This window comes from Adiantum capillus-veneris, chromosome 18 (genome assembly GCF_014529385.1).
Source record: "Adiantum capillus-veneris isolate H3 chromosome 18, ASM1452938v2, whole genome shotgun sequence".
Taxonomy (NCBI): Eukaryota; Viridiplantae; Streptophyta; class Polypodiopsida; order Polypodiales; family Pteridaceae; genus Adiantum; species Adiantum capillus-veneris.
In genome coordinates this window covers 119292389-119316733 of record NC_140948.1, presented here as the reverse complement: position 1 = coordinate 119316733, position 24345 = coordinate 119292389, and the positions used below count along the sequence as shown (strand labels likewise).

Sequence of the window (24345 nt, the reverse complement as noted above, 5' to 3'; positions counted from 1 at the left end):
TGGAGTTTCTATCTGCACGTGCAGAGACATGTGAGTGTGAGGGATCCCTTTTTAAAACTGCACTCCACACTTTAGCATATGAGTGATCTTGTGCACACTTTCCACGTAATGAATCCAAAAATCCACTCTTTAGTTCCGTGAACGCAAGTGAATTAATCTGAGGCATCCGACTTAGTGCATCCGCTACTACATTATATCGCCCCTTGCGATATCGTAGCTTACAATCATAATCTTGAAGGATTTCTACCCATCTAGCTTTACGGCCCTTCAAGTCTGTTTGAGTAGTAAACCATTTGATACTCTAATGGTCAAAAACTACTTCAAACTCGGCACCATATAAATAGTGTCGCCACTTTCGTAAAGCGTAAATTATGGCATAGAGCTCTCTCTCATAGACAAAATAATTCTCTCTCTCCGAACATGGAGCTAATGATGTAAATGAGGGGGTGGGGAAGTAAATTCTCCATCCATGACCAACATAGACCCTATGCCCTTAGAGAATGTGCTTGTGAATACTCCACCCCCCGACTCTTCAGAATTATTCCCCTCTGAGGTTATATCACTTGATGGTAGAAGCCTTGCCGAAGTGCAAGAGGTTGAGCGGTATATCCTTGCAGCAAGGAAAAAGGAAATTGAGAGCTTACACAAGGCGGAGCAACGAAGAGAGTTAAAAGCGAAAGCCCCTATGTCAATATCCTTGCTAGGAGAGCAATCGAGTGCTCATGACTTAGCAACCGCTAAGGGCCAACCCCTAGAAAGCAACATTGCATCTAGCTCAAAGGACACCCCTAGCACCTCAAGCTTAGATGGAGCGTTCCTAAATGAGAACTGGGAGTACGAACCATAAACAGAAACTCTAACCGACCTATACACAAGTCATACCTATCACGTGGGTTTGTTAGATATCCTACAATCCACAATGGGTGCTACTAGTGTGGAGGATCAACAACAAAGAGTTTGTGAGGTCATCCATAGGGTCATTGAGTTAGAGAGACAGAACAAGGGGATCAACATGCCTTCAACGGGTCTCATGAGATTCTTGGATACAGGAAAGGCTAAACAACTGACCTTATCGCAAATGGAGACTCCCTCGGTAAGTCCGATGGATCCCCCATATGTTGTTTCTCCAGGGGTCTCGGTGCAATCTGAGCCCACAAGTGATAGCTTTACCTTTCCAAGTCTAACTCATCTTTCCCTTGATGACACCACGGCTACCATGCCTACCCCAATGATGGGCATGTCGAGAAACACGCCATGGACCTCATTTATTAGTAAAGCACCACTACATGGTAGCTCAATGCTTGCAGCAATACCTACAAGTGTGTACCAATCGTATGTACCTATGGGTCATCGCACTCATGTAGTCCCTACCCCTCCCATTGTTTCAACTACCTATGCTCCACAACCACAACACCCAAGGTCTTATTTCCATGGGACTATACCAGCTAGCATTAGCATGCCACATCCGACATCTATTATGCCTAAGGCCACCCATATGAACCTTGGGCCACCACATGACACAACATCGTACCCAACGTGGAACCCAAGGGCTTCCTATGCGCCAAGCCCAATGCCAATACCTACTCCATATGTAGTCTCTGGAGCGCCTTCACCCACAATGCCTGCTCACTTAGGTGACTTGGCAACATTTGCTCAAGCTATCGGTCGATCTATTGCTGAGAATATGCGTAAGAGGCCTGATAGAGAGCCTAGAAGTAAGGCAGTACAAATAGCCAAGCTCACACAAAAAATTAGTGGAGACGGGATGTGAGAGAGCATATTGAAGTGTTTGAACAAATATGCGATTCTATAGGAGAACACAATGACCTGCATAAGAGTAATGCTTTAAGCCTAACCTTAAGTGGGAAGGCAGAGGATTGGTTATAGAACCCTATGGGTGGAAGAAAAAACGATTTACCCTACTCTTAGGAGACTGTTCTTGAAACAATACATACGAGAGGGAGTGCTTTGGGGTGTAGCCTCTCAGCTCCAGAAAGCCCAACGAGAGGAAGGAGAGTCGGTGAGAGACTTTATTATTCACTTGAAGCATTTGAATTCTCGTTGTAATCCAAATGAGCGCTTCAATAATAATCAATTGCTTGATAGATTCATTAGGGGGTTACGACATGAGGATATCTACAATGGCCTAGTCATTAGAGGTATCACCACTTGGGAAGCAATCACCACCAATGCGATCCAATTGGAGGATAATTTAATGATTCAAGGAGAAAGAGTGTCTGTTGAGCCTAAATCTATTAGCTCGCAAGCATCAAAGCATCAGCCAATGACCGTAAAGCCTATTGCTAAGGAGCCAAAGATATCTGAGATGACTTTAGCAGATCTCACCAAGGCTATTCAAGAGAGTCTTAGAGACAATCGTGCTCCGCAAAACAATCATATATATCCAAGAAGGGAGCAACAATGGTGCTCAGTATGCTATGGACTTCATAGTACCAGTGAATGTCCTACTTTTATAGTAAAATTCAATAGGAATTGCAATGCCTGTGGAAGGTATGGTCATCAAGCTAAGGATTGCATAGAATTTAAGCGCGCGATGGCCAATAGACCAACCTTAGCATGGACAGACACATCTCGAGTGCCTGCATTAATGCTGGCCCCACCTCTTGAACAAACCACACAACACATGGTCCATAGGGCCCAAAATGTTGTTCAAACACCATTACCACATCCAGTGCTAAGACCGCAACCACCACATCCGAGAATCACTTATGTGAATCAAGTGGGTTGTGAGTCATCTATTGCTTGTTTGGAAGGCTGTGAGGAAGATATGGACCCGAATATTGCCTATGGGATGGATGTGCTTGAAGAAAGTCCACAATACTACATGGAGGACTATTGGGACAAGTCAAACCTGTATATCAAGTAGCTGCTCTTGCGGCAAGAGGCTAAAATACAATTACACTGCTAAGAGACCACCTCTTCAATGCTATGAGTGTGGAGGTCCACATTGTGTAGCTAAGTGTCCTATTAGGCTAGAAAAGAATGCCACACTAATGCAAACCAATCAAGCGAGCACGTCTATAATGCCGATAGTCATGTGTTTTCAATGTGGCATAGATCATTTGATTGCCCAATGTCCAGATAATCCAAATGCACAAAAGATCACGCCATTAAGCTTGATTGTAGTTACCGAGGAGCCATCACAAAGTACACATGTGGTACCAATGAACGTACTCACACGATCGATGCTCCAAAGACAAAATTATATTCATGAGGAAAGAGACACGGCATCAATTGCCCAATCTCAGAAAAAGAAGAAAACACGAAGGAAGAGATCGCAAAAAGCAGCGAAGTGAGACCCCAATTCAAAGATCAACATAGGGACTGGTGACGACCCCATATATATGAACGACGCTGAAGAGGATTCTGATTCAGGTGAAACCATGGAGACCAAAACGACCACTAAGATAGAAACCAACAAGGAAGATCTTCATGAGCCACAATGGCCAGGATCCAAGAAGAAGATAGGAACTTATCCAAACCCTAAAGAGGAGATTGAGCGAGTCAAGCAATTAAGCAGTTTGGTAGAAATACCCAAAGGGATCTAGAACCAGCACCTAGGAAGATCCAGATTACAGACACCGTGTTCCCTAAGCAACAACAACCTCACCAAGTCCAAAGACCCTTAGCCATACCTATTGTCATCCAATAAGAAAGTGACTTAAAGTCATGGGAAAGTGGGCGTACTCACTTCTTGATGGAAAGAATGTTTACAGTGGGACTACCTGATCCTATCGAAGAAATGGAGATCCCATCTTCCCCACGAGGCTGAAGTCCAAAAGGTGCCGTTAAACATTGCCAAATTGATGGATTTCATGTCTTTAGAAGTTAGAATCACCATCATGTCCAAACTATATAAAGACCTTGATCTAGTCTCAGCTCTTCGAGCCTTCCTCAATGGAGAACTAAAGTTTGGGCTACCACAATTTGCACAGATGGATGGAGGTGGGGAGATGCCAATAGAGGAGGAACACTTAGATCCACAACCCAACCTAGATGAGAACCTTGTTATAGAAATACCTATTAACAAGTTGGGACAATACTTTGAGGGTGAGGAATCCAATGCGACCATACCAATCACTACTAAGGGATTAACTGTGAAGGAAATCCTTGATGGTGGCGTTGGGGTTAGCATTGTGACTAAAAATTGTTGGGAAAAAGACCTCACCTTGCGACCACAACCATAGTAGTGAAGATGGCCAATGGGTCAATTGTTAAACCTATTGGGATGCTAGAAGATCTCAAAATCAAGGTCTTTGGACATAAAATAAGGATTACCTTCATTGTTATGAATTTCTCCAAACACACTATGGCATCGGAGATGATCTTAGGACGTCCTTTCATGAGGGAAGCAAAAATGGTGCATGACTGCTCTAAAAACCATGTCTACTTGCAGTTCCAAGATTCTGTCATTCGAGTGGATCTTGTAACTGGTCGAGCACATCCCCTAGGAAATAGGTTTATAATTGATCATAGATCTGACAACACAGTTCACTCGGCCCCATTGTAGTATTGTTACACGTGTAAAGCGGACACGGATGTTGGGGAAGATTCTCCTTATATGGATGTACTACTTGGGATGACTGAGTTAGACAATGTGGATTGGGTCCACCTAGCAGCAACCATAGACACTTGGGGAAATAGAGGGACGAACTGGGTAACACCTGAGGGGGATGAAATGCCACCATGCGTACCCTTAAATATGCTAGAAGCAATGCATATAGCTTCTGATGACCTATAAGATGAAAGTTTGACTAGCATTGGAACAAGTAGCGCCTCACAAGACTATAGCCCACACGATTTGGGGTCAGAATCATCAATTGAAATTGACTCTGAGAACAAAGAACTGAGTTAAATCTGAGTGCAAATGTGGGGACAAACCATTCATGGCCCAATGGTACCCCAAATGACAATCTATCGAAGGGAGCAGAAGACACAAGAAGCGATTCATCTAGTGACTCTTCACTAGAGATCTGTTGTAATGGAAAATTAGACAAGAAGAGTAAGAGATATAAGAGGCGATAATATAGAGCAAATGTGCGTGCTAGAATAAATGAAAAGAAATCTACCACAGAATGGCTTAATTATATAGGGGCATGTGATGGTCATCGAAAGTTGGTAGATAACTGGGGTGAATACCTTCAAAGCGTTATGTGGTGTAGCCCGCAACCCATTGACATCGCACAACTAGAGGCTACAAAGAAGCCAAAGTTGGGCCGTACCGTAAGGAGACGACAAGATCGAGAGTTAGCTCAACAACAAAAGGAATCGGAAGTGAAATCACAGTCCATAGAACAACAGGACCCCACAAACTTACACCCTGCACCTGAACATTTCAAATCCTATACCACAGAGGAACGTAAGGTTGTGTATACAAAGGCTCAAAGAAAACCTATCGATGGGAGCAATGGAGTCTATGATGGTCCAGCGATAGTTAAGGAAATAGAGTTAGCGGACCCAGGAGAAGAGTCTAAACCTGTTTTCATTGCCCAAGATCTGATAGAGACTGAGGAGTGTGTACTTAAAGAACTTCTCAAGGAATTCAGGGATATATTTGCATTAACCTATCATGATATGAAAGGTGTTCCACCTTCCGTGGTGCAACACACAATCCCCATTAATAGCATGGCTAAACCAGTTCAGCAACGACCCTACCCAATGAATCCTAAATATGCAAAAATCGTTCAAGAAGAGATTGAAAATCTTGTGGAATGCGGATTCATATACCCTATTGAGCACTCAGAATGGGTGTCTCCAATAGTGATTGTGCCAAAAAAGAATGGGAAACCCAGAGTGTGCGTGGATCTCAAGAAGGTCAATGCCGCCACTAAGAGGGACCATTACCCCTTGCCATATTCAGAACATGGAGCCAGTCAAGCACCTCAAGCATCTTAATCAAGCACCTCAAGCATGACAAACACCTCAAGCACGACAAGCACCTCAAGCAGGACAAGCACCTCGAGCTTGGGCCGGGTTCCCACCTCAAGCTCAGCACTAGCTTACCTAAGGTCAAAGGACTTTTACACACATTTATTGGAGGTCTTCAATGAAGCTAACCCTAAGGTCTTATGCTCCATTGGTTAGCCTTGCTCTTTGATAGACCATCTCCCTTTTGGGCCCCTTTACCATTGGCCCCGTGTTGAGATAGATCTATGAGCACATATCTATATCTTAACACTTGTTGCCGTTTATTCTCCCACATTAAGTGATCAATTTAATATGAGAAAATCATTTGGGTTGGTTAGATATTATATTTTATGACAAGATAATCCATAAAGGAGACCATAGAGGTTTGGACACGTGAATTTGGAGATATGTAGTGGCTATCATGCAAGTGAGGATGTGGAGACTCAAGCATGATACAATGAAGCATACGCATAGTATGGTTAAAAAGAGGTGAAGGGTGAAGTGGAATTAAACTCCACCTTCCTAGCACTCTTTCATACTCTCCCTCTCTCCCTCTCTCTCTCTCTCTCACGTGTGTGTGGTGCTATCTACTTTTAATGCACTAACACAAAAGAACTTAAACATTCTAAAATACATTTGTTGATTGTATTGGTACAAAACTTCAACAGCTATAAAATTTTGTACACTAGCATTGAGAGAGTGAACTTCATTCCATCTAGTAAAGAGACAAGTATTAATTGCTCCTTTAATCGATTTGCATAGTAACACATCCGAGCTCAAAGGAAGTGCGTTCCTCATCTTAGATGATGATGAATCACTGATATTTGCAGGTAACATTCAAACACATTTGATGGCACACAAATCCTCATATTAGACTAGGTGGCCTCCACAATGTCAAAGGGGCCTAAGGACATCTTTAGAAATAAGAGGAAGGGGCCTCCTCGTGGGGGTTCATTTGATGAACACAAGCAGAATCTGGCTCGTGGATTTGAAGACCCGAATTTCCAAATGCCGCTTGAGCACCCGAAGTTACCAAATTTTTTATTTTACATTTTGTTTGCATTTACAAAACCATGCGGACTTCCATTATCTTCAAAATGCATGCATAGGAGTGGTTAGGGCATCGGGCTGCCAAGCAAGACATCATGGATTCAAGCCTTGGGGTGGGGGGAGAGCCTCATCTATTAATCAACCGTTGATCCATTCAATGGAAAAAAATATTTAAGGTTTCCTGCGTCGCCTCAGACCCTTGACCCCTCCGCATGCCTGCATCCTATCCACCTGCGCTGACGCGTGTCGATGCACATATGGCGATTGCGACTGTATAAAATCCTGCCCCCTTGCTGCGTCGATCCAACGGTCCAAAACGTGCACGTCGCCGATCATGTGCCTTTGGAGTGTGCGGGGTCGATCCCTTCACTCTTCTCCCGTGGCATTGATAGAAGGGGGCTCGCGTCACACAATTTACAATACGAACACCCAACGGCCCGATTTCGCCCGGGGCCATCAAATGAACCCCCACCCTTGATCTGTTAAATAGAGAGGGAAGGGGGAAGGAGCAGAAGCGGATTTGCAAGAGGATTCTTATCCGCCAACAGGATCTATCTCATAAGACAAGCACAGACGACGCCGACATCGTTTTCTGATCAGGTTGTCCTCTCTCTCTCTCTCTCTCTCACACACACACACACACACACACACACACACACACACACACACACACACGGCCTCAACAACATCGCGCACATGACGAGTCTGTCCTGGGCAGCACCCTATTCAGTCTACCCGCACTCGCATGCTCAGTCATCCATAGCCTTCTCTGCGAGCTGCCATTCACGCCCAGGTACAGTTAATACATTGGGAAAATGATGGTCAAGAAGCTTTCTAAGGATAGGCTGTTTATGTACGTAGTGATAGACTTTCGTTGGGGTGATATCACTGCTGATTGATTGATGAAGAAGTGCAGGATCGTGTTTGTGGTGAATGCAGTCGCATTGAGCCCATTAGCGTGGAGTGATAGACTTTCGTTGGGTGATATCACTTCTGATTGATCGATGAAGAAGTGCAGGATCGTGTTTGTGGTGAATGCAGTTTCAGACAGGCGCATTGGGCCCATTAGCGTGGGGTGATTTAGTAAGGACACCCTTATGGAGAACAATGATGTGATATGTCTTGCGGAATTACTGCATTCGCTTTGTAGAGTGGGAAGCTCGTATCATGCAGAAGCGGAGCATTGTGGCGTGCATGGTTGATAGCATAGCCCACTATGTACTGCGATTTGATTTTGGAAACAAAGACGCTCTTGTTGAAATCAGGAGCCTTTTTGCAAGGCATCAGTGTGTATGACAAGAAAGAACAGAAACATGCACATTGCACATTTGTCCGATTGTCATGCTGCCTGAGGTTGAGAAACATTTAAATCAAGAAGTTCCCGTCTTGAACAATTTGACTTAAACTTGTCGCGTTGCTTTGTCAATAAGGGAGAAGAAGATGCTTGGGTGGGTCATCTCTTCATGTGAAGGTTATAGACGGTCGATTTGCTGTCAGAGCCCAACAAATTCAAACACTGGAGCTGGTGGTTGACTCACAAGAGCAGTTGAAGGTAATGATGGTTAGTTATGGGGCATCTATTGCTAAATTGTATGACGCGAGAGTTCCCTCTCTGACAGTTTGTATTGCCACCTATTTATCTTTCTTGTTTGTAAGTATTGCTTCATGCTAGTATCAGGTCAATGACTTTATGGAATCAGATGGTTTTTATGCACAGCTGGTGCAAGATGTCAAGAGTAAGCTCCAAAGCTTACATCCTGAACTTCCAGTTGGGAAGAATGGAAGGGACGATGATGATTTGCTGCTGTGGTTTTTGAAGGACCGCAAATATAATGTTGATGCAGCAGTGGGGAAGCTAGTTAAAGCCCTTGTATCCTGGACTTCTCAATGAATTTGAAAAACTATTTTGGTGTGTTGTACTCATATTGTGATTCTCTCTCTCTCTCTCTCTCCAGTTTATATGATTGTAGTTCTCATAGTTGTGAAAGACAATTTCTCTATAAGCCTCTTGTGAAAGTAGCATAATAAGTGATTCTGATGGGATCTATGCTTCTCTCTTTTTTTTCTCTCTTCAGGTGCATTAGTGGATGTCTATTTACATATGCACATTAAATATAGGCCATCTCCATTTTTTCATAAAGATGTGTACTATTTCAATTTTGCTCAGAATTTGTGATGGATCCATTGTCTTCATCATTCTATACTAGCTCAATGTTACAGAAAGCTTTCTCTTTTATGGTGGAGGCTCTACACTGCACTGTAATATGATATGATGGTGTTTTGTAGAACTTGGGACGGTGGTACCGCTTTGTTATTTTTCACTTCTTTCAAGTAAAGCATCCAGAATAGTCCTTTCAATTCAATTTCTCCTTAACGAGTAGATGTGTGTCAGACTTGGCGCAGAGATTTTGATGTAGATAGACTCACTGAAGACTCAGTCAAAGGCATTGCAACCACTGGCAAAGCATATCTGCATTCAAGCCCTGACATTGAAGGGAGGCCTGTGGTTGTGGTGGTGGCTGCTAACCATGTCCCTGCTGTAAGTGACATTTGTATTCGGTATTGCAGTGTTGTTATCTGTATTTGCACAAGCTATTGGTATTGGTGTGTCATACAATCATCCAGTTTGGGTCCCTTCTGTGCACGTTGTAGCTATTTTGCTACGAAGGAGAGCACATGTGCATCATAAAGCTGTCAGAGTGTGCATCTATATGCATGAGAGTTCCAGCCGTTCATGCACATCTGTCGCTCTCATAGATTTTCTATTTATTATTAGATTATTGCAAATGTGAATGTCCTAGAGTGTTTTGAAAAACTGATTCGGTGCTTGTAAGAATGAACTATTCGCTCTACTTGTCATTTTTAGCTAGCGCTCTTACTGAATTTGTGTTTATGGTTCCTGCTGTAGAGGGATGATCTCATAGAAAGCGAGAAACTGTGCATTTATCTCATAGAGAAGGCTTTAAACCAGCTACCACCAGGCAAAGACAGAATCCTGGGCATTTTTGATCTGAGAGGCTTCACATCAAAAAATGGGGACCTCAAGTTCGTCAAGTTTTTGGTAATGGGTCTATGTCGAGCAGGACTAGGATTCTAGATGTTTGCTTCATTGTGTATGACGAGCTTGTTGATTGCTTGTTGGGGTTTCTATCTTGTGATTGATAAATTTCATTTGGTTTTGAACAGGTGGATGTGTTTTTTAATTACTATCCCAAGCGATTAGACCAAGTGCTGTTTGTAGAAGCTCCATTCATTTTCCAGCCTGGTTGGAACATGGTCAAACCATGGCTGAAATCATATGCTAGTCTGGTATGTATTCAATATTACAAAGATTCCCTGTTTTGTATCGAAATTTTTAGACTCTCTCTATACCTTTCCACCCCCCCCCCCCCCCCCAACATGGGCAAGTGTGGCGGATTGGTCGCCACTCTTCTTTCGAGTAGCAAGTTGAGTTCTAGACTCATTGGATAGATCTTTGAGGTCCTTGGGATTGTTCTTATAACATTAAGCATTCTCTCTCTCTCTCCCCCCAACAAAAAGAGCTGAATTTTATCACTTGAAAAAGTGCTTAGAAGGCCCAAATTGTGCTGATTTTGAGGGCAAGTACAAGCTGTATACAACAACAGGCCTGTAAGCAAAACAAAAAACTGATTTAACTGCACTCACCCACAAAAATCACCCACCCACCCCAAACGTGCACACACAAAACCAAGGTTGATAGCACACACATGTAGCACGTACATGCACACCAGACATACAAACAAACAACAAAATAACTAGAAATACAAGGAAAAATCTAAAAGAAAAAGAAAAGGGGAAGAAAATGGGAGGAGGAGGATAAGGGGATTGGTGAGGCAAAAGTGGGAGGGTTCGTAAGGTATAAGAACGTATGACGGTAGCTATGACTATGGAAGCACGGGAAAAATAATTGCATTACGCTTGCAAAACAGACTGAGACCATAAACCATTTGAGCAGACACGACTCTAAGTACCGACGCACTAGACACGACACATCTAGCACTTGTAGGTAGACGATAGTCACATCACTGCACATGACATCACAAGACAAATCAATCATATAAAAAATCATTTCAAATCTCTGACCATGACTGCCAGCAACGTATTTAGTAACCACATCTAGATCTATCCCGGGCCTCATTGATGTCGGATTAACTACTCCTTATTGCGATCATGTCTATGGAGATTTATGAGACCGAAATGCCACAGTCATTTCGTCTTTGAGTTCTTGTACTCAAACAAGTCTCATGAGAGAGTACAAATCATTCATATTCAATTTCGGGAATCCCATTTCATAAAGTCATACGGCAGAATACTGTCATGTCACGTGACACATCCCAACCTTGTGTCCGTGGACAAGCTACACCATAGCAAGGTTCCTGTCAGCCAAGTCAGTTAGATTAGCAGTGATATGGCACTTTTGTGAGTCTATTCGTAGACCGTGGATGCCCAGTCACTTAGCATAGATGCATATCCTCCGGTTGCACACAGCATGATCATCGGAATTCCCATCAGAATCCATTAGCATCAGTTAGGGGAATTTTCCAGTGCACTTAGCCTATTTTCCTATTTATTGGGATTTTCACTTATTATTTTTAAGTGACTTTCCTACAAAAGTAGGTAGGGCAATTTTGCTAAGTTTCTATATAAGCAAACCCAAGTTAGCACTAAATGGCAGAAGAGGCAGCAGGAGCTTCCCGCTCAACATGCAACTTCTCAGCAGTACCCCCCTCAGCACCCCAGCGTTTTTGGACCTCCATCATCGCGGGCAAGTTCCCATCCCTGGCGTTTTCCACAGCAGGCCATCGCCATCACCCTCAGTATCATAGCGACAGCAGATGCTCATGATTGCCATTAGAATTCCCAGATTTGCTGGCGTTTTTCCCCAGATCAGCATGGGCGTTTTTGCAAGCATCATAGCGTTTTTGATTTGCAATTCCAGATCAGCACCAGCGTTTTGCTAAGCAGCAAGAAGCCTCAGCGTTTTTGATTCTCAGCCATACCGCAGTTGAAAACGCAGAATTCAGCCATGACTCAGTAGCAGATCAGCCCCAACCAGTTTGCAGATTGTTCCCCCATCTTCAACCAAGGAAACGCAGCCAAAACAGTCATTTTCAGCCACCGAAACAGTCCCGAAATTCAGCAGTTAGAAGATCTCAGATTTTAGCCATCGTCGTCGTCCTCGTCGTCGTTGTCGTCACCATCGTCGTCATCGGCATAGATCAAGTTGCATAGTCCGTTGCATACGCATTGTACACCTTTGTGCAATCAAGACATAGACCACTCTCGCCAACGAGAGTGGGGCCTTCGGAGGAGGGTTTTACAACCTCTCGGTGTCGTATCTCTTCTCTCTCCTTCTCTCAGTCTCATTCACTTGCACGCACTAGATCCACTCACTTTGTTCGTGATCACCACACTCTCTATAAGACGGAAAGCTCTCTCTTTCCCTAAGAACTAAAAGGAACCTTGAGCAGTAAAGATCACTAATCTTGAGAAAATACAACATTCATTCCGTTGCACCTAACATTGGTATCAGAGCTTTGGAAGTGTTCTGCATTACTCAAGGAAAGAACCACAAGATTTTTTTTTTGCTTGTTGCGATCGCACGAACCCAAGTTTACTTGGGCGTGGCGATTCGTAATCGTGTTTTGTTGAAGAGTGACAGGAATCCCAAGAAAGAAGGGTTTGTCCAGCCTCCCCTTGTGTCTCTTTTCACTCACTGAGAGCGAACCGTGCACTTAGCAGCCGGCCAATCGACGTGAGGTGGGAAAAAGCAACCTTGGTGTGAGCGGAAGGCCGCCAAGGGGTGCGCCCATAGAAAGGAGTAGAACTCGGGTGAAGAGAAGATCCTTCTCCAACGCGATTTGCAAGCGAAAGAAAACCTCAAGAACCTCAAGAACCCAAGATCCCCAAGAACCCAAGTTCCTCGTGAACTCAAGAACCCCAAGAACCCACAAGAACCCACGATTGCAGAATGGTCATCACTCGAAGCGGAATGGATGCTTCGCTTGGAGGTGATGAGCATGAGAGAGCCGAAGAAGAATTCTTCCCACCAGGAGGTTTTTCCGACCCTTCCCCATCTACGACAAGGATTGCACTAACTCCTATGGAGGAGTTGGAGCAGATGTTTCTGGAAAGGAAGTTAGAACGCGTAGCAAGAAATGCAGAAAGAATGGCAGAATTTGATCGTGAATGCAAAGAAAGAAAAGTAGAAATGGAACGTAGACACGCAGAAAGAAAAGCAGAAATGGATCGCAGACACGCAAAAGACAAAGCAGAAAGAAAAGCAATACAAGAACAGAGCGACCGACAAAACAAAGAGTTTTGGCGACTCTATTCTCAAGTTCAGGCACAGATGCAAGAGATTTGGGGAAAGGAGACTCTCTCAGTCTCTTCTTCTCCAAAGCATGACACAGGATTTGCATGATTGTGTGAAGCATGATGATGATTTGATTGACAATGATTTGCATGATGATTTGAAGGACAATGATAAGCATGATGATTTGGATGCCAATGATTTGCATAATGATTTGGATGACAATGACAAGCATGATGATGTGCATGATCAAGATATGATTTCTCACAAGCATGATGAATTGCATGAAGATGATGTGATTGTTCACAAGGATGATGTGTTAGTTGATGCTTTTTCTAGCGAAGCTAACCTCGTTGTAGATTCGATCAATCACCAAGAATCGATCTTGGCTTTCGAGTCGAGGTCCACAGATCCCGTAGATCCCGAAGCACCGATCTTGGCTCTCGAGCCTTGGTCCAAGGAGCCCTTACAGGAAGTATTGTGTGTTCGCATGATTGATACGCACGCATTGTTCGAGTGTTTCATTTGTGAAGGTTTCCTGTATTTTAGTCAGCATCGTTATGTGATCCCTTTTCCAAGGCATGACATATTGTATGTTGAGCACGTTTCTCTCATGGATGAGCACGAATGTATGCGATTGTTCATGAAAAGTTGAAAAGTTTGTATGTCAGGAAGTCACATTCCATGTTTCTTCCGTGGCGTGACACAGTTTCCGAAAGAGCACATGATAGTATGAGCACCAAGCATGGGCATTTTCATTGTGATTTTCCACAGCTGATTGATTTTAATCAAACAGAAAAGATTCGACCTCGTTGTTTGCATGTGTTTGATGAACGGGTTGTCACTTCGTCTCTATGTTGTCTACATTGCATACATAGTCTTTAGAGAAGACAATATTTTTTTCCGTCACTTTACATGGAATAGGTATGTTCATTGTTTTGTGTTGGAGATGGTTTCAGGAATTTTCAGCCATGGAGATTCTTGAAGATGAAAGAAGCAGGACTCTAGACGAAGTTGACGCAAGAAAGGAGATTCAAAAGACTTTGTCGCTTTCGGCGCGGCCAAAAGAAGCAAGCGTTGCAGATCTTTATGAAGTTTAAGTACCGCTCGACCCACACAGCAAAGTGGGCCGACGAAGAGTCCCTTCCAGGATTCCGGATGCTGTTGGCGATCTCCCTCGACGCCATATAGTTCGGTACCAGTACCTCACTTTCAAAAGGAGGGGATGTCACGTGACACATCCCAACCCTATGTGTCCGTGGACAAGCTACACCATAGCAGGGTTCCCGTCAGCCAAGTCAGTTAGATTAGCAGTGATCTGGCACTTTTGTGAGTCTATTCGTAGACCGTGCATGCCCAGTCACTTAGCATAGATGCATATCCTCCGGTTGCACACAGCATGATCATCGGAATTCCCATCAGAATCCATTAGCATCAGTTAGGGGAATTTTCCAGTGCATTTAGCCTATTTTCCTATTTATTGGGATTTTCATTGATTATTTTTAAGTGATTTTCCTACAAAAGTAGGTAGGGCAATTTTGCTAAGTTTCTATATAAGCAAACCCAAGTTAGCACTAAATGGCAGAAGAGGCAGCAGGAGCTTCCCGCTCAACAGGCAACTTCTCAGCAGTACCCCCCCTCAGCACCCCCAACGTATTTGGACCTCCATCATCGCGGGCAAGTTCCCATCCCTGGCGTTTTCCACAGCCGGCCATCGCCATCACCCTCAGCATCATAGCGATAGCAGATGCTCATGATCGCCATCAGAATTCCCAGATTTGCTGGCGTTTTTCCCCAGATCAGCATGGGCGTTTTTGCAAGCATCATAGCGTTTTTGATTTGCAATTCCAGATCAGCACCAGCGTTTTGCTAAGCAGCAAGAAGCCTCAGCGTTTTTGATTCTCAGCCATACCGCAGTTGAAAACGCAGATTTCAGCCATGACTCAGTAGCAGATCAGCCCCAACCAGTTTACAGATTGTTCCCCCATCTTCAACCAAGGAAATGTAGCCAAAACAGTCATTTTCAGCCACCGAAACAGTCCCGAAATTCAGCAGTTAGAAGATCTCAGATTTCAGCCATCGTCATCGTCGTCGTCGTCGTCGTCGTCACCATCGTCGTCATCGGCATAGACCAAGTTGCATAGTCCATTGCATACGCATTGTACACCTTTGTGCAATCAAGACATAGACCACTCTTGCCGACGTGAGTGGGGCCTTCGGAGGAGGGTTTTACAACCTCTCGGTGTCGTATCTCTTCTCTCTACTTCTCTCAGTCTCATTCACTTGCACGCACTAGATCCACTCACTTTGTTCGTGATCACCACACTCTCTATAAGACGGAAAGCTCTCTCTTTCCCTAAGAACTAAAAGGAACCTTGAGCAGTAAAGATCACTAATCTTGAGAAAATACAACATTCATTCCGCTGCACCTTACATGTCAGCTTAGCAGTATCCCTAAAACCCAAAGGGATATCAGTGACTTTATTCAAGCTAGGTATCTGTGACAAAGGGCTGGAGTGACTCCCCTCTTGTGCAATCCCTCTTTACCAATTTCAATCCTGTTGATATGCGAGATCTCTCGGAGTAGACGTAGCTAAAACGAATGCTTCAAGGTAAAGTTTCAAAATCTGAGGAGTATCTGCTAGGCCCTCCTCCTCCATCGACTTCGCATCTAATGTCGGATAGTTCTCGAATTTAACTAAGAACCGCCGAATCACTTCACCTTTCACTTTTCTTTCCTTGCGTGCCAAAATCTGTTTAGAAAGGAGTATCTCCTTGCTCTCTTCCACTCTGGGTTGCTCATCTGGCTCCCCATCAATTGGCGCCTCACCTTTAAAAGGTTTCAAGAGACTCACATGGAATGCATTGTGAATCTTCCAAGTATCTGGCAGCTTGAGTCGAAAGGAGACGTTTTTATCTTTTCTTTAATCTGGAAAGGTCCATAATACCTCATGCTAAGCTTCGAAAAAAGTTGCTCCTTTCCCTTTCGTTTCCTTAGGTGTGCCTTCTCAATACGCAAGAGTACCCAATCGTCTTTCTTTAATTTCAAGTCGCATCGATGTTGATCTCATGTCTTCTTATGCGTACTTGAGACTTCTCTAAAGCTTCGCGGACCTTGGCAAAAGCAATGTCTAAGTGCCTCATGTACTAGTTGGCTTTTAAAATCTTGTCTTTAGTGCTGAGAAAGGGTGGAACCTTCTGAGCACCTTTAATTATCTCAAAATGGCGCCTCACCCCGTTGAAGAGTGAACCGTGTTTTTGTAGGTAAATTCCACCGAAGGCAAATTTTTTTTCCATTTAGTCTTCTTATCAGAGATGTAAGACTTCAATAATCCAAAACAAGTGAATTTGCAATCTCAGATTGCCCATCTGTTTGCGGGTAGAATGATGACGAGAAGTGCAATCGTGTGCCAATGTTCTTCCAAATAGCCCTCCAAAACAAACTCGTGAATCGGAGATCCTTATCGAAGACTATTGTCTTAGGCATGTCATGTAACTGAAATATCTGTGCAATGAATAGTCTCACTAAATGGTCCGGCTTGACTGTTTTTTTCACTGGAATGAAGTGAGCTTGCTTGCTAAATCTGTCAATGACAATCCAAATGCCATCGTGCCCACTGGTTGTCTTCGAGAGATTAAAGATGAAATCATCGCAATACTTTCCCAGGGGCGGGTGGGAATGGATAAAGGTTGTAGTAATCCTTGTGCCTTATGCCTGTCAAACTTGACCTTTTGGCATACTAAACAACTGCGAACAAAGTCGTCCACATCCTTCTTGAGTCTCGGCCAAAAGAATTTTGTTCATCAAGTAGCCATCCCGTATGGAATATCATGGCATTATCTCCCCATTCTGTATCCGATCTAAAACATCTGCAAAGTCCAGATCGGCGGTATACTGGTCAAGCATATCCTCGAAGCTTTTGTAATGTATTGCGGAAATAGCCAAAACAAGGGGCATCCGAGACAATGCATTTGCCACTAAGTTTTTCTGTCTGTCACAAGACGGGCACCACGTGCCAATAGCAAAGAACAGACTGAACAGACTTGTAGGACAACACGTGACACGAAGTGGTTGAATTCCACCCCAGAGAGTATTGGCCCCAAACCTTGGCGCCCCTTTTGGTATTTCTTTATATTGCATCAACACAGTACAAGCCGGTACTCCAGACTTTGCACCTTCTCCAAGAAGCATGGCAGAGAATGAGATCATGGCCTCATATTTAGAGGCCCTAGGCCCCAAAAGCAGTTTTACATGAAAAGTCTTCGAACTCAAAAGCATCTGGTCCAAAAACAATGCCCAAAAGATGCCAGCGTAATTTACGAAAATCCATACAGCCTGCCACGTCAACATGTCAATGCAAAACGCGGAAATCAGTACGGCCTGCCACGTCAACATTGTTTGCGTGATTTCCGGATTGTCCGTACAGGTGTGTCACGTCAGCAAACCAGCGTGTATCTTTTGTGTGTGTGTGACGGTCCTGCTTCATCCTCTCCTTCTCTGCCTCTTCACTTAAGGTTTAGGCCCCTTTGCCGGCATCTGCGAATTGACTCCATTCTTCAGGGCTTTGACACGTGCGCAGTTTGTGACACTGTCCTTGAACATGGACAATCTGGAAGTGTAACTATGACAAGATGTTAGCCAACTGCATCTGCTTTTCCGAAAGCTGCATCTATGACAAGAAGTAGCGGACTTTGATGATCAGTAAAGACTGTAAAATCGGCTCCTAGTAGATAATGTCACCACTATGTAAGAGCATGGATCACTGCCAATAGCTCTTTCTTATAAATCTGTGCTACCAATTGTGGCCTTGAAAACATTCTACTTTCATAAGCAATCACATGGCCTTCTTGCATCAAGACCGCTTTCAGACTATGATCACAAGCGTCGCAATAAACTTCTAATGGCTTTTGCAAGTCTGGCAAAGCCAACATTGGTCCAATAGTGAATTTTCCCTGAGTGTCTGAAAAGCAGTCACCGTCGTCAGTCTCCTCGAGAAAGGGACTCCTTTTGGAGTCAATAAGTGCAAGGCGAAGCTATCTCTGCAAACTTCCAAATGAACCGCCGGTAGTAAGAACACAACCCCAAAAAGCTTCTAACTTCATGAACATTCTTCAAGTCAGGCCAATCGCGGATAGTCTCAATTTTGGCCGGGAAGATAAGAGGATGTGTCCCAAGAAATGTATCTCCGATAAGAAAAACTCGCTCTTTTTGGCATTAAGAACCTATCTGTGACACGCAATGCCTGAAAGACCTGTAGCAGATGGTGTCGGTGTTTTGTTTCATTCTTGGAGAAAACTCTAATATCATGAAAGAAATTGCCCACAAAAGATCGATGCTCTCGAAAAATCCTATCCATCATTCAATTGAAAGTTTCTGGAGCATTGGTAAGCCCAAAAGGGCATCACCAAAAATTCGTATAAACCAAAGCTTGTTCGAAAGGCTGTCTTGTATACATCTTCCGAGGCGATTCCGATTTGATGATATCCTCCTTTTCAAATCAATCCCGCTGAAACAAGAGGATCTCTGAAGTCTGTCAAGAATATCATCGATCCTTGTAATCGGGAATCTGTTCTTGATGGTGATTTTATTGAGAGCTCTATAGTCAATGCACATTCTCCAACTTCCGTCTTTCTTTAGTACCAATAAAAACGGAGAACAATAAGGTGAAGCACTAGGCTGGACGAGACCCTTTTCAAGAAGGTCTTTCACTTGGTTCATGATTTCTTCATTTTGGGCTCGGCTAACACGATAAGGTTTCCGGTTTAGTGGTGTGGTTCTAGGAATCAGATCAATAGTGTGGTCCTCAAGATGAGATGGAGGTAACTCGTTGGCAGGCCTTCTGAGAAACAGTTAGCATGTGTGTGCAGGAATTGCTGTCGTTCTTTGTCCAATTTAAACATGTTCGTTCGTTGTTCATCATTCAATTCTTTCAAATAGATCGAGTAAACAAAAAGACTGGATTTCATTAATTTTGAAATGGCCGAAGCCGATACAATAGGGACGGACTCACCCTTCAATTTTACATCAAGTATAATTTTTCTGTCCTTCTTAGTGGTCAAAGTCGCTTTCTTGGCCCGATAGTCGACCACGGCGTTATTCTTATGGTACCAAGGGATTTCTAGGAGGACGTCACACCCTTCCAAAGGCATGATGTAAAATTCCTCGTACCCTAAATAGTAAATACCCCTGACAATGCAAACGAAGTTTGCCAATGACAGGTGTAATGGCTACATCCTGCCCCAGGCGTCGCGAGAACTGCCTCCGTCGGTGGCCCCATCCTGTCGGGTGTAATCTCAAGTCGAGCCACGAATTCAGGTGAAATGAAGTTGGCCTTGGCTCCTCCATCAAAGAAGACGAGCTTTTACTTTGCCCCATGCGTGGCAAAGTTGCGTACTCTCATCCATCTGGCTTGGATCGGTTCCCATCCAATTCAGTACCAGTCGTGCTTTCATCTTGTCTTTTCTGCCACGTTCTTTCGCTGCTCTAGAACTCTCAGGCTTGTCTTCAGTCTGTCCTCGTTGTGCCTTTGTGGGGCACTTTTCGGAGATATGCCCTTGTTCCTGCAACCCAAACACTTCCCCTCTTTGAGATAGTCTGCTCTCTCCTCCGCAATCAAACGGGGTTGTGCATCTTTCTTTCTCTGGGAGTTCTTCTTTCTATTATCATTGGTCAAGGTCTGCCTGGTCTTTTTGAGTCAAAACTTCATCAGTGGGGATTATTCAAATGTATCGAGAATCCCTGTTTAGCATGTTCATTAGTTGTTGTATAGACTCAGAGTGTTGTTCAAGGCGGTAATCTCGGATCTTTGTAGGGAGTCCGCAGCAAAACCGCTCAATTTGTTCTTTGAAAGTGACCTTAAACGAGGAGGTGGATAGAAAAGAATCCCAAAATCTCTCACAATATGCGTCCAAAGTGTCACCCTTGGTCATACAAAGATGGTTCCAAGCGGTTCTCACATATCGTTCGTACTCCTGGGTCAACCAAGAAGAAATAAAGAGGCGTTTGAACTTCAACCACTTGGTCGGGGCTTCTTTCCTCAGAAGAAGAGTGGACCACCATGTTTGTGCATTTCCCTTTAAAAACGATGCTGCCCTCCTGATCTTGGAGTGCTGAAGGCTATATCAAACTGCTGAATGAAAGCCAAAGCCCTCAGAGCATCTCGGAATCTAGAAAAGGATTCAAATTTCACTGACCGTCCACCCTCTTTAAATTCGTTTGTCTTCTTGTTCTTATCTTCAAGGAAATCATACTGGTTGGCTCTGTAAAAGTGTTTCTTCTTTGCATAAAACATGTGATCGTCGGAGTCCGAGCTATTAGAGGATGACTCCTACGTAGAACTATCAAAAACTGATCGGAATAATTCTTGCTTCGTCTCTTGCCCTTTGTGTCCTCCTCGCTAGGATAGAAAGAGAAATATCTAGAAGAACTCTTAGAAGAAGAGGAAGAAGAATTGGGTAGTCCTTCGAAACGCACATGCTTCTTTTGTTTTCGTGCAGATGCAAAAGAAGATTGACGGCCCAAGTAACCGGGGTAGTACGTTCCCTTATTGCGCTTCGTCAATTGCTTCTTCGATGGCTTCTTCGTGTTCGGATCTGATTGATTTGGGTCTGGACCACATCATGAAGTTCTTCTTGAATGAACATCCTCGGAGTAGGAGGTTTCTTAATTGCCGGTTTGACGGGTGTCTCAATGGCTTTCTGCCACTGGGTATGCACTTCAGCCGTCGATTGTTGGGTCAAAAATTTTGTATCAAAAATTTTGTATGGTGGGGATCCTGGGCAAACCAAAGCATCTGCTTTGCACACTCGTCAACCTGCTGTTGACGTTGCATCTCCACGAGTTCATAGTGTGTGGGCTGGGGTGGCCCGTACTCATTCTCTGCTAAGTCGCTTGAATTTTCCGTATTGCCTCTCGTCTCAGGGGTGGCAAATAGAGTTGTCTGATTCTTCTCGGAATCCATAAGTGCGGATCGGATTTCCCGGTAGAAGAGAAATCGGCCGTGCTTTGAAATAACCAAAAGAGCCTGGGCCATGAGTAAAAATAATACTTTTCAAACATTCAATACTTCCCTCGCAAATAACCACCAGGGTCCAAACGATGAGTTTGTTCAAGCATTCTCAAACATCATTTCTCACTACTCCACCCGGAAAAAAATCACCAATCATTGAAACCAGTACTAAAACAAGAGTCAAACAATTCTAATCGGCACCAAGACAAGTTCAATAGAGATACTATCCATTTCAAACAAACATCAATCAAGATCACCAAATAAGTTCTCAAACCGAACTCCGAAAAGTGCTAAATCAAACTGAAAAAGCATTCTCGACATCAATCAAGCTCGATACTTGACAGGGCTTCTGTCCTGAAACCTGCACCAAAATTAGGGTTAGATTTCTTCCATAAGGTTGTAGCCGATTGTCACAAGACGGGCACCACGTGCGAATAGAAAAGAACAGAGTGAATAGGCTTTTAGCACTTCAATAACAACTGAACCGAGAGAGAGAGAGACGACACGCGACACGGAGTGGCGGAATTCCAAACCAGAGAGTATTGACCCCAAACCTTGGCGTCCCTTTCGGTATTTCTTTATGTTGCATCAACACAGTACAAGCCAGTACTCCAGACTCTGCATCTTCTCTAGGAAGCATGCAAGAGAATGAGCCCTAACCTCATATTTAAAGGCCCTTGGCCTAGAAAGCAATTACAGTGAAAAGCCTTCAAAACTCAAAAGCATTTGGTCCAAAAGCAATGCTCAAAAGCTGCGAGCGTAAAATCCGGAATTCCGTACAATTGCCACGTCTGCAGTCAACGCAAAACGCGGAAATCCGTACAGCCTGCCACGCCATCATGCCAACGCAATTTTTGGAAATCTGCAACTCATCATTTTTTGCGTGTGCGCGGGTCCTGCTTTTTAGTTTTTAATCCTTTATGTCACTTGGGGCCCCATCGGACGGGGTCCCCATAAGTTGGGAGGACTTCTTTTGTTACTTGTTCTTCTTAGCGTTTAGGCCCCTCGGCCGACATTTGTAAGTTGGCTCCATTCTTTAGGCTTTGACACGTCAGCAGTTTGTTACACCGACTGCAACATGGTCCATAGGCTCTTGAATTTGCCTCGATAGACAGTGTTCTTGTGGCGGTGATGGGAGCCCCAAGATATAGCACACACTGGGCTTCCAAGGTTATCGGTTTAAGAAGAGACACCTGTTGAGAGATGTCGAGAAATTTTAAGTTGTAATTTGCTAGGGTTTTCGTGGCAAGCATTTCAGGATACGCCGCTCTGCCAAAAGCTGCACTCCAAAGGAAGATGTTTGAAGGCAAGTAACTTCGTGCAAAAATTCCTTGAAAGCCTTGGAGTGTGCGGCTTGGTAGCCATAGACATCTACCACTTCATGACATTGTCTCTAAGAAAATAGGTGGCTCGAAAAAAAAATTCTATGATCCTTCTCTTGTAAGTGGTCTTGAGTTCTTTATGACCTATGGCCTGTAAGTTTGAGCGTTGTAGACGAGAGCTCGCCCGATTCAGGATGAACTAAGAGTGGCAGTGGCTGATAAGTTGAGGGTCGGGATACGAAGATTCTTTGTCGGGACATGAAGATTCATTAATAACAGACACTTACCATGGAACTTTCCTCTCTACCCAAAAGGAGGCCCTCAAAATCCTATCCAAGAAAAGGAAGCAATATAGTAGCACATGTGTAGGCTGTAGCAAACAAGTGCTACTAGGGGAATCAAACTTAGAATGTAGCTTCACGGCAAAGTGGGTGGGTGCACTGGGCTGACATGCAGAATGCAGCGAACGTCTGCAAAAACATGCAGGATGGTGTGCAGTGGAACAACGAAGACCATCTAGCTGCTAGTGGGTGGGCTATGCTAAACTCAGTGTGCAGATCTTTGTATTGATGCATGTTCATGTTTGTGTGTGTGTGTGTGTGTGTGTGTGTGTGTGTATTGGTATCTAGCTAGTTCTACACCCACTAGTGGGCACTGATGATGTGATTGTCATAGTATTTACTCAATACTATGCATGATGGAGCTGGTGGCTATATTTGACTTGTGGATGAAGACCACGTGTCTATACGTTGCACTTCCCTTTAATGGTATATCTAGGCTTATTTCAGATTCACCTAGGTAAATGTTTGTGTTTTACAATGATTAATTCCTGGTCGGAATAATCAGCAATGAGTAATGTTCTAAGTGTATTTAAACAGGTGCGGTTTTGCACAGCAGACGTGGTTAGAGAAGAGTATTTTACCCCAGATACAGTGCCTCGTGGCTTTAGAATAATGCCAACCTCCTAGTTGCAACCTGGGTAACTCTGGAAGCAAAACAAGCGCAGGCACTCTATGTTAAACAGATGCTCAAATAGGTCCTTAATGCAAAGCCACACAAAGAGGCAGAGGTCTTTTCCTTGCTTTTCTTTTCCAGCAAGGTGTATTGTTGCTCACATGGAGTTGGCCACTCTTGCAGAGACCAAAATTAGGCAGATATTATTTCTTTATTAACTCAAGAAGTCAATAGTCCAGAACAGGTTCTGGAAAAGCAGCTCAGGATCATTTTGTATGCCCATTTTTAAAAGCACCCAAGATGTACTAAAGTAATGTCAAGTAGGGGCTTTAGAAAACAATTCTGATCTGGCTTTTAGTAGCAACCTACGCCCTTTGCTTTGGTTATCTTCTGTTATAGACCGTTGATAACCTATGCCTTTTTATTTCCTTTGCTTTGCTTATCAACTGTTGTAGACAGATAAATCGTTTCTGAAGGCGGGCATTTAACTTTTATTAAGACTTTCTAGGTTTTCTCATGGATAGTTTCTCATCTTACTTCGATTCTCACATAATGTGGTTTGCATTCTGTGTTGTCATATGATACCATCCCTTGATAACAAGCATGAAAATTTGGCGTGTTGGTTTTGACGAACAAATCAAAACCAGGGTTGTTATGTCATTCAAATTCTTGCCTGCAGACCATTGTTCTTGAAATGCAGCCAAATTGCCCATAGCTTTAATTAAAGCACTGCCTTTGGAAAATGCCA

The 24345-nt window shown here is 43.7% G+C and overlaps 1 protein-coding gene across 3 annotated transcripts; it reads left to right on the top strand.

The window, feature by feature from the left end:
* The first annotated feature begins 7584 nt into the window (after positions 1–7584).
* On the top strand, positions 7585–24114 carry LOC147436294 (Sec14p-like phosphatidylinositol transfer family protein). 3 transcript variants are annotated; one of them, XM_086489231.1, is made up of 7 exons: positions 7585–7771; positions 8409–8530; positions 8696–8848; positions 9371–9517; positions 9887–10039; positions 10165–10287; positions 23522–24114. In XM_086489231.1, exons 1-7 carry the CDS (start codon positions 7675–7677, stop codon positions 23609–23611), a joined length of 885 nt encoding a protein of 294 aa, XP_086345357.1. In that variant the 5' UTR covers positions 7585–7674; the 3' UTR covers positions 23612–24114. The 3 variants fall into 3 exon arrangements, with proteins under 3 accessions (XP_086345357.1, XP_086345356.1, XP_086345355.1); XM_086489230.1 differs by having other exon boundaries at positions 8657–8848; XM_086489229.1 differs by having other exon boundaries at positions 8651–8848.
* The last annotated feature ends 231 nt before the right edge of the window (positions 24115–24345 follow it).

What these genes read in the sequence shown, in the direction of transcription:
- LOC147436294 (XM_086489229.1), top strand. Translation starts at nt 7,675, where the DNA reads ATGACGAGTCTGTCCTGGGCAGCACCCTATTCAGTCTACCCGCACTCG. An exon ending in ACTCACAAGAGCAGTTGAAG is followed by an intron (nt 8,531 to 8,650) that starts GTAATGATGGTT and finishes GCTTCATGCTAG; the next exon opens with TATCAGGTCAATGACTTTAT. An exon ending in GGAAGCTAGTTAAAGCCCTT is followed by an intron (nt 8,849 to 9,370) that starts GTATCCTGGACT and finishes GATGTGTGTCAG; the next exon opens with ACTTGGCGCAGAGATTTTGA.